This window comes from Perna viridis, chromosome 4 (assembly GCF_037379345.1).
Source record: "Perna viridis isolate PV_CMFRI_1.1 ecotype Kerala chromosome 4, ASM3737934v1, whole genome shotgun sequence".
Lineage (NCBI taxonomy): Eukaryota > Metazoa > Mollusca > Bivalvia > Mytilida > Mytilidae > Perna > Perna viridis.
The window spans coordinates 16,731,807-16,742,735 of record NC_142448.1 but is presented as its reverse complement, the minus strand read 5'-3'; the positions used below and the strand labels follow the sequence as shown (position 1 = coordinate 16,742,735).

The 10,929-nt window shown below is 36.3% G+C and overlaps 1 protein-coding gene across 1 annotated transcript; it reads right to left on the bottom strand.

Moving 5' to 3' along the window:
* Nucleotides 1-5,357: 5,357 nt before the first annotated feature.
* Nucleotides 5,358-8,128, bottom strand: LOC148619090 (uncharacterized). The gene is made up of 4 exons (XM_088578629.1): nucleotides 7,945-8,128; nucleotides 6,886-6,949; nucleotides 6,519-6,539; nucleotides 5,358-5,650 (listed from the first exon to the last, which is right to left on the bottom strand). The coding sequence occupies exons 1-4, from the start codon at nucleotides 8,077-8,079 to the stop codon at nucleotides 5,382-5,384; spliced, it is 489 nt and encodes a 162-aa protein (XP_088434755.1). The 5' UTR covers nucleotides 8,080-8,128; the 3' UTR covers nucleotides 5,358-5,381.
* Nucleotides 8,129-10,929: the final 2,801 nt, after the last annotated feature.

Sequence of the window (10,929 nt, the reverse complement as noted above, 5' to 3'; positions counted from 1 at the left end):
AATTTATGGAGAGTGGTTCACGGTACTTGGGACCTTTAGAAAGGATATTACGCAGAGATACGTTTTCGATGATGGTTAATTCTCTCGTAACGACGTGACCAGAAGAACCATATTTGAATGGAGAGGTTTTGCAAGAACAGTCAGGTGGTTTAGCCTTGAAGTCCTCAATCTGCAATAGCCTTTTATAATTGAAAATGCATTATAGAATTCAAAACTCTGTAAATGATACTAAAATACAATAGAATCTGATGGATTTTCATTGTGTCATTGTGGATTATCTACTTTGATTTTTTGTTGAGGTGGGAGGTTTAACGTTTAACGATCTTCAAATAAACTATACGAAACATAATAAAGGTGAGAAACGGACATCGTTGCTATGAGTATGACTAATAATCAGTTTGACAAGAATTCTGATGTTTAAAAGACTGTGACGCCTTTGTGACCAAATAAAACGTAAAACAATATACTCCTTTCACGTGTTGTCAAATTATGCATTGTTCGTTGTAAAGTGAAATTTCGGAGGATAAACCATTAATTTTAACATATTAATTCCGCAATTGATTGCCTTAATTGTTTACGTATGTGAACAGTTAATTAAAGAGTTTTATTTGTTTTCTACTGCAGCTGTATGTGTCAGTTGCATTTCAATACACGTAACCTAATTTTATTTGAGGATTTGTCGTCGACAAGGTAAATTTGACTGTGGCAAATATCCGTTTACAAATTCGCGTACGTCTCGCCTGTAAAGTCCTTATATCACTGTCACATCCTAGATTGACGAACCAAACATTCAATACACAAAACTCGCCTGAAACACTATTGCTCACCATTACAACCGAACTAACAATTTGCCGTTTATATTTTAGTTCTACTGCCATCAAAATATATTTTGTTTCTATCATATTTTTATTTATTCCATGCACACAAACAAAACAAAAAATAATAAAAAATTGATCATAATATATGATCTACCAGCGAAACTTTGTCCTTTATGTTTTAATGAAACACGACCATATTTAACTATTCTTAGTTTTGCATAAACTTTAAATTACCAAAAAAAGATTGAAAACTAGATTCGCAAAATTTCAACTAGTTCAGATAAAACCTTGTTGACGTGCCTGATGACTGTTGACTTCACCTTATGATTCGTTTAGGATAGAGTTTTTTCTATTAGACCATTGCCTGATTAATACATACCATAAAGTATTTAATGCAATACAATTAATATCTGGTAGTTGCAAAGAAAAGCAAGAGTATTTGTACGCAAACATTATACATGTACATATATAGAGCATTACTCGCGAGAGTGCTTGTATCTTTTATATCTTTTACTGACGCAACATCCTCCAAAATTATCAATTTTTACACACAAGATGTACATGTACTATTCTTACGCAATTAAACCAAAACCTATAGAGGTGAGGGTATTTTGTAAAATTTGAAGAAAATAATTAGTTCTATTCAGATATATCGATTTTAATGACCGATTAATTATTCACACCAAACGCGTATAGTTCAGTGTCTTTGGTAACGTACAACCGACGGTTACTTGTAAATAATTAGCAGAAAGAGCACTTATAAATAATGATGGACTTTTTTCCGACGCATTCGGTATTGAGTTCGCTTTGACAATTTGACACGTGTCATTCATGATGCTTAACCATGGCAACCTAACCAATATAACTTACAACCTCGCATTTCATTGGACAAATGTGATAGCAACCGTGAAATTTAAGGCTCCATTGGGGGCATTGGTGTCCGGAATATTTTGAATCACTTTGATATGTTGATATGGGGAAATAGTTTGAAATACGAAATGCGTCGGCTATCTTTTTAAACGATAATACTTGTTATTTCATACTTTTGATTGAAAATATTCCATACTCTATTTGAATTGCCAAAAATAAGTCACGATTGAAGAGTCCTGCACTAAGACTTGTTTCTTAATTCTTAAACTTCATTTTCCCTTTTCTGCACAATGTAGAACGTTTTGTCACGGGAATACAGCTTAAATATTGTCGACAAATTTTGATTGTCACAAGTAAATGGGAGGGATGGGTAGGGCCGGGCAATTTAGCCTCCTCTGGCGGAGTGTATTGGTTGCTACTCCTATCGAATACCACAGCAGGGTTCTTTAACGTGCGAGGAACGTGGCATTTTTCCCAACACGGTGGACCAATATGGTTTGCGGTCAGGTTTTCCGTATTATAGCCTGACAACCCCAGCATGTAACACGCCAGGGGTAACCCATTCCACCATTGGGGTACACAACCTAGGGTTCTGAGCACTATTTAGTCGCCTTTTACGACAAGCTTTGCGCTGCTGCGGGGCTATTCTTTTGACACCCGGACCCGCACGGGACGAGTAAATCAACATAACAGATTATTCAAGCTTAAGCGGGCAAACAATGACATAAAACGGTTAGTGCCATAGTGTTAATTATAGTTAAAAACATAAACACTCAGACTGACCAAAAGCATTTATGTTAACAAAACTTGATAAAACCATCAATACTATGAAAACACTTTCTCGTATTTCAAATTAAGATTATGGATTAAGTTTTGAATACAACGTATAATTGAACGCCATATTGCTTTTGAGTGCCTCTTGTGTATAATTTAATTTTGATTCTTGGACTCCCTAGGTATATGGTTTTAATGCTACTCCTTGAATCACGCGCACAGCATACCGAAAGTTGCAATATTCATGTGACTAGTATTTATGATCTTATCTCAGACAAAAAACGAAGAAGTAAATGAGTGCTCATTCTACTTAAAATAGTGTGGAGTTGTAGTACAGAATTTTGTAACAGTGAAATAGAAGTATCCTTTTCTGCAACATTAGACTGAAGAGTCTGGATCGTCAACTCAAGTTGGTGAAGTCTTGTCAAGGTATCACCTTCAAGTAGCCGTTTATCAAGGTTACTGCCCCCGACACACAGAAACAGACAAAATAAACAGATGGCAGGTTGCTCCATAACTATTGTCCATCGAATTTGACCTCACCACCTACACGCGGACTGATAAGCTAGGTAGTATATTAAAGTGCATTGAATTTCCAATGTTTTGGGAGTACTTCAAAATAAAGAAATCAAAATTCTTTTACAGGATTTAATATTACGGTAACTCAAGTAAAATCTATGTAGTTTTATGTTTGTTTTTGTATTAACTTTTAACCTATGTTTATTATGGATACCTTTGTGGACTTAAATGAAAAAAGAAAAATGTCCAAGAACATCTCAGTTTTATGCTTAGTACCCATATTAGAATATTTATCTGCCTTTTTATTACATATCTCATGGCAATGTTTTATTAGCCCTCTTTCAATACATAGCGTATGGATAATAAAAAAATATTTTTCTTTTGTTTCAAAAAGTATTAAAAGGGTCTTTTGTAAATAAAAGTGTGTGAATCCTTACAATAGCATGAAAGAAGAAGGTCAAAGAGTAATCAAGGGAACCAAGGTTATAGCGGTAATCAAAAGAATGTAATCCAGGGACAAAGACCAGACATGGAAAACAGACATACACAACAAAGAACATAAAGTAACTAAAATCATACATACAAAGTAACAAAAGTAAATGAGCAACTCGGACTCCACTAAAACTGGGAGCATGGACCAGGTGCACCGGTAGGGTAAGCGTCCTCTGCTTTTCTAGAAACACCCGCCGAGTTGCTCATAAAAAGTCAAGTCCGGGGTAGATAAACGAGGAAAGGAAAACTATGACCCGTTGAATAAATCAGTTTTCATGGTGCTGATGGATACACCATAACGATCCACGAGTTCATGATGACGACCATAAAACTTGTGTAGTGATGACTTCAATCTTGTAGCAACATAACCCTGTTCAAGAAGCCTATTTGTTAGAGTTCTAGCGCGATACAAAAAGTCTGCGTAGTTTCGGCAAGCTCTGGCATAACGTATGAGTTGTGAAATGAACATGTACATTAAGTTAAAGTATTTGCGTCTTCGAGTAGGTTCGCAAAAAGGTCCATGAGTTCAAATTTTCGAAAATAATTTTTGACAAATAAGTGCTGTATATGTACCTGCAATTTAATACCCTAACTATTCGTTTTTTGTAGGACTATTTGAAAAAAAAAGGATGTATATACGTTCGGAATGTCGTTCAGTGAAGTAGATCCTATTTGACAAAACACTACGTCTATGATTTGGGTAACATCATTGCTTTTTCTCTAGTCTGTTTGACATTGTAAGGAAAGTTGCAATAAATCAAAATATCAAGTATGTGTAATATACAAAGGACCACATACTCACTGGTGCTTTTCTCCTAAAACAGTTGTCTGCCCTCTTTTTCAATTTGTGTACGTAATCATATTTCATTCTACATTGTTCATGTGGACGTAAACGATTGATTGATTGTTGGGGTTTAACGTCCGAGCAGCAATATTTCAGCTATATTCAGGCGATGAACATGAATTGGATGACAAAATGAACATGAAATAATGATGAAATGAAAAATTGGATGGGACAAGGATAATGGGGTCGACACATTTTGATTGCCACTGGAAATAGGGAACAGTTGGTAGGGTCGGGCAATTTAACCTCCTGTGGCGGAGCCTTATGGTTCCTACTCCTATCGAATACCACAGTAAGGTTCTTTGACGTGCGATGAACGTGACATCTTTCCTAACACGTGCACTACTATGGTTTGCGGTCGTATTACAGCCTGACAACCCCAGCATGTAACACGCCAGGGGTACCCCATTCCACCACCTGGGGCACACAAAGTGATTGATGGTAAAGGAAACACAACTGAATAAACGGGCTTTTTTATCTACATTTTTAGGTGACAATAGTCTTTTCTGTATTAAGATCTGTACTTTTGAGAAAACCACACTTTATTCTTCAACTGAAATCAGGAACGATAATTCTTGCAAAATGCCAATTTCATACACAATCTATATAATTTTTATCTCAAAAGTGCAACATCGAAATGACGAACTAAGACTGGTTTAGTGACCAGTTACTGTTTCTGAACAAGAAATTATTGGGACTTTGGTGTGTTTTTGACATGCATGAATCACCGCCGGTCTGATTTTTTATAAAGACTGCTACTTAAAACCCTCACGTAAACGGTCGACAGAGGTATACATTTCACTTACATGTACAATTGTGTATGGAATATTGGTTACTTATTAACTTCATAGTGCTATGTGTTATCTTTTTCGACGAAATTATCTTAATAATAACCAAAAGAGTTTAGTTTATATATGATTACAATGTTTTTATTAGACAAAAAACAATTATTTATTCTATTTTAAAGAAATAAAGAATTTTGTCGAATTTTTCCATCTGTTTTGACCATTTTGTCAAAATTTCCAATTAAAAAAGCAAAATTTCAGTTTAGATATATTTAAGTATTAAATATGAGCTGGACAAGCCATCCACTGAACAGTAACACCATAAAGTCCCGTATCAGCCCATGTGTTGACATTCAGGGTAAAGTTGTTTTTGTTGAGGTTGACTGCAAAGGTATTCAGCCTGATGTTATGAGTATGGTCGATATCCAAGGCTGTTGTTCCCCATGAAACTTTAGGTACTTCTACAAATGGAGGTTTAAATTGTATCACAGAACTTGATGAATGTGCATGCCCAGTGGGATCTGATAACACATGAGAGCCCGACTGACCTAAAAAAGAAAAAAAAACGTAAAATAAAAAAATGCAAACCACATATCCCCTGGTGTCAACATTATCCAACTACAATGCTATTACTACATTTTAACTTTTCTCCTGATGAAAATTCTATACTGCACATGTTGTCGTAAATGGTTATATCCCTACTCATGTGACAACCCTATGATTGTCGTACTAGATATATCCCTAGTTGTGCAACAACCACACGAAAGAGGAAGTTGACATCAGACAGCAATCAAACTAATTTAATATGTTGGTCCCATCTATAGAAAGCCACATAACATATTTGAATCAATGCATTCTCTGGAAGCAGAAATTTTTGCCATTATTCCATCATACGTTCATGGGGATTAGAAATACTACAAGGACAGTTGGACGGTATAACAGACGAACCGACATGGTGACTCAAATACACCACCTACTCGTTGAAAAGACTTATTACAGAAAGTTTGGTATGTAATAAATCCAATACGAAAAGTTTTAAAAATATATTACTGCACACTCGTTTTATTAAAAAATTAAATGATCGGTCACACATTTTCGACATGAAGTGCCAGCGCAGAAACATAAAAACATGAAACATGTTTCTCCTATTTTATTTTTTAAAGACGATACACAATGATCAATACAAGTTGTTAGATAATTGTGGGCGTACTCTAGCTTCTTACTAGAAATGTGTTTCATCGACTCTGAAACATCATTCATCAATCCGATTATCCTATAGGATTACCGTATTTTAATGATATGCACGATACATATAATTATATTATTTTTACAAGTACATAAAAGTATGTTCATTCAAAGGAATGTTTCTTCATCAGACATGTAACTATGATCGAAGATGCTTAACAGAGTACTTACATCCAGGTTTCTGTGCATTAACTGTAAATAAAGAAATTATTACTGATATCTGACAAAAAGTGGTTGAAATGAATCTTAATTTCTACATTTATAGAAATGTACAAATACCATTTTTTGCGTCAACATTTCACTGATGGAGCTTTCATTGTGTAGATCTCGAGAACTTATACAGCGTTTTCATTTATAGGACGCAATTAATGTATAAAATGCTAAAGGTGCATTAATTGATAATAAGAAAAAGAAATGAAACACCTTTTTTAAGGAAAACAAATATCAAAAAGTAAATTCGTCACAAATTGCATTTAATTAATACATTTATCTTTACCTCGTGGCTATGTAAGTGAATGCAGCCTTATAAAGTAGTTACCTTGATTTTGTAACGACTGCATCTGAGCTGTCATCAACTTTTTATCATTTTTCAATTGTGCAACCTGAAAATATTTGGATGGATTTAAGAATTAAACAATAGTGTGAATTCTTTGTACATTTACTTGTTTAGATTATTTTATTTTGTTTAAGCTTTTTTTTCTATAAATACGATGGTACATGTACACTATATCATGATATATATGTCCATGTATTGTTTGTTTGTTGGGGTTTAACGTCCGAGCAGCAATATTTCAGATATTTTCAGACGATGAACATGAAACGGATGATCAAATGAACATACATTGATGATGAAATAAAAAAAAGGATGGGACACAAGGACAAAAGGGTCGACAAATTTTGATTGCCTTAGAAAAAAGGGGATGGGTAAGGTCAGGCAATTTTGCCTCCTGTGGTGGAGCGCAAAGGTTCCTACTCCTATCGAATACCACAGCAGGGTTCTTTAACGTGCGAGGAACATGACATCTTTCCAAACACGGTGCACCACTATGGTTAGCGGTCAGGTTTTCCGTATTATAGCCTGTCAACCCCAGCATGTAACATGGCAGGGGTACCCCATTCCACCACCTGGGGCACACATCCCAGTTGCTCTGTGGGCAGAGCGCCTAGACTCCGGGTAGGTTCTTGAGCACTTTTTAGTCGCCTTTTACGACAAACTTTGCGCTGCTGCAGGCCTATTCTTTTGACACCTGCACGGGACTATATGTCCATGTATATTAATGTTACAAAATGTAATTCATATCAATTCAAATATCAATATATATGCATGATACCAAATGTCAATTTGAAACGTTTGTATGTCCTGATATTTTGCATATATAGTCTGTCTTGTAAAATCAATTATAATGTATGTTCTTACTTGAATAACTATATTATTAATGTAGAACAACTACCTTTTTGGGGGGGATTTTGCCAGCTATAAAACTACGTAGCTGTTGATTCTAAGTCATACATCAAAGCTATCACATGTGTAATGTTTTTTTTGCAGTCCTGTTTGAAATCATGATATCTTACGTATAGATTTGTCCGATATACGAACCTCTGCTGAAAGGGTTTGAATCTTTAAATCCAGTTGATGAAGTTGGATTTGGATGTTTGAGTCCTCATCCAATAAAACTGCCACACCGACCTTACTACACAAGAGAATGGAAAGAGAAAAATAAACGAACGCCATTCCTTTGTCCTCCACTTAGGTGCATTAATCAGGCCTATCAGTAGATAAAATATTCAGACGGAATGTAGACGTTCACATGAACTTTCTATAGTACATTAGAAAAGTGTCAAAATTATTTCAAATGGCTGATTTTTAATGTGTCTTGATGATTTAATTATCGTTTTTCAGCCTTCAATTAAAAAACAATAACGAATAAGATTCAATAGATACTTTTTATCAGATTTGACAGAATATAAAGAGCTTGCAACTTGAATGTATATCTGATTCACGAACGGCTTCGGTACAAAGGAAATATTTTTAACAACAACACAACAAAAAATGTACGCGTGGCTAGATAAAGCCCTACTTGTACTGAAAGTTGATATCGGAGTTTCATTGTATTATAGTTTTCAAGATATTGATTGAAAACTGAAAAAAACGTAATTTGTAACCTTTAAAGGGCAGTAACCCTTATATGGAGTCGTCTGACAACTAAATTGTCAAATGCAGGAAATGCTTTTAATAGCATTTTCATCCATCACCTGAACCAGAATTTTGCTAAAGGCAACATTTTTTAAATAATTTCCGACCCCTAAGTTCCATTTTTAGTATAGGCAGCCATATCTATTCACGGATTAAAAATCACAACATTCATTTTGAGCCCAATCCACTTAAGAACTATTATGCTTAATTTCATACAATGATAATAGTAAATGAGTTTAGAGAAGATTTTCAAAGTTGCACATGTGAAAAAAGAAGAAAAAAACGAGAAAAAAAAACAACAAAAAAACCAACAAAAACTGTTTCAAGGGCTGTAACTCCTACATTAGTCAATGAATGGTTTTGCAAATTTTGGCATAGGTCCTTCTCATGATGCTTAACAATTCTACCCTTTGCCAGAAATTTGCTAAATGCTTGATTGATTGATTGATTGTTGGAGTTTGACGCCCGAGCAGCAATATTTCAGCTATATTCAGGCGATGTAGATATGGTAGATAAGAAATTCCGCTGAACAGTAATTTTGAGAGGATCAATACCAACTACTGAAGATTGTCCACTTAGCATCGTATACGATGTTAGTAAAGTCTCTAACTGCTCGGGAGAGATGTAAAGCTGCTCGCTCAGGAAAACCTCTCCTTGAAACTATCCTTGAGAGAAGCCACGCGAAAAGATGTAGATTCTCTGGCGCTTGGGATGAAGAGTCATGCTCTTGAACTTGGAAAGAAAATTGTGTCTTACTGGTAGTAAGAGTGGACGAGCACAAGACAGTTGAAGAAGATCTGTATACCAAGCTTGCTAGGGCCAAGCTGGAGCAATAAAAATGATCAGACATTGCTCCGAAGCAATCTTCCGAAGAACTGCTGACAGAAATATGTATGGAGGGAATGCATATCCGAACATTCCTTCCCAAGGGAAACTCATCGCATCCATTGCTTCTGGGTCCGGGACAGGAGAGACGAACACTTGAATTTTGAGGTTGAGACTTGTTGCAAACAGGTCTGCATGAGGAGACCCCCGATGAAGAGTTATTGCTTGAAATACTGACTGGAGGCATTCCCATTCTGTGTTCACTGGGGCTACAGTTTTTGATAGAGTCAAAGACATTGAGTTTCCCTGGAACATGACGAACTCCTAGCTGAGGCTGAAGTTCATTGAAAAGAAGAATTTCTTTTGCAAGACGAAAAAGCTTGAAACAATGAGTTCCCCCTTGGTTTATTAAGTAAGCAACAACCGTCGTACTGTCGGATGCAAGAACAGGAGACTTCTTATGCAGAATATGCTGAAGAAGAGAGATTGCCAGAACTGCTTTTATCTCTAGAAAATTGGTGTATCATTTCAGTGCGTCTGGGCTTCAGATCCCTGATACTGAACGTCCTTCCAGATGCGCCCCAACTGATGTTGAAGGCATCTGTTAACAGACTCTGATTGGGAACTGGAAAGGACAGGAGCTGGCCTTTCAAAACATTTTCCTAAACAGTCCGCCATAAAAGGTCTGGAGACAATCCTTGCGAAATAATTGGATATTCCCAATTCTGAGACAACGGGCGCCAATGTGGGAAGTAGATAAAATTGGAGAGGTTGAATATGTAGTAGACCAAGAGGAACAACATCTGCTAAAGAGTTCAAGAGATCTAGTAGCTGAGAAAATTGGCGAGCAGCAACTGTTCCCTGAGAAAGAAACTGCTGAATTTTCAAGTTGAGGTTCTGAAATTTTTTCTTAGAGGTAGAACTAATCCTAGATGAGTCAGGTAATGTCTTGAGAAGGAATCAGATCTAACTTTTTCCAAGAAAATAGGAACCCCAGGGAAAGAAACCGTTTGATGACTATATCCGTGTTTACAAGAACCTTGTCGCGAGAAAGTTCTTTCAACACAGAATTGTCTAGATAAGAATGGATCTGAATGGCCTGAGAGTGAAGATGGCAGTCTTCAACCTTGGTGAAGACTAGAGGAGCAGTAGAGAGGTCGAACGGTAACGCTCTGGATTAGTAGATCTTTTTCCAGACAAAACGTCTCTGTGCAGGTCCGGGTGTCGAAAGATTAGGCCTGCAGCAGCGCTAAGCTTGTTGTAAAAGGCGACTAAATAATGCTCAGAACCCTAGTCCCATCCCATTTTCATTTCATCATCATTTCATGTTCATTTTATCATCCACTTCATGTTCATGGCCTGAATATAGCTGTATTATTGCTGCTCGGGCGTTAAACCCTAACAATCGATCAATCAGGAGGAAGAGCAATATCTTTCAGTAAGGGGGCTACAGCAGAAAAATAATGTTCTGCTCTACCTAGTACATGAGACGGATTTCTAAGAAGATCCTCAGTTTTAGACCAGACACACTGAGAAAGACGCAGTGCGTCCACAGGCCTTGAA

What these genes read in the sequence shown, in the direction of transcription:
- LOC148619090 (XM_088578629.1), bottom strand. Translation starts at nt 8,079, where the DNA reads ATGGCGTTCGTTTATTTTTCTCTTTCCATTCTCTTGTGTAGTAAGGTC. An exon ending in TTCAAACCCTTTCAGCAGAG is followed by an intron (nt 6,950 to 7,944) that starts GTTCGTATATCG and finishes AAATATTTTCAG; the next exon opens with GTTGCACAATTGAAAAATGA. An exon ending in GCAGTCGTTACAAAATCAAG is followed by an intron (nt 6,540 to 6,885) that starts GTAACTACTTTA and finishes CTTTATTTACAG; the next exon opens with TTAATGCACAGAAACCTGGA.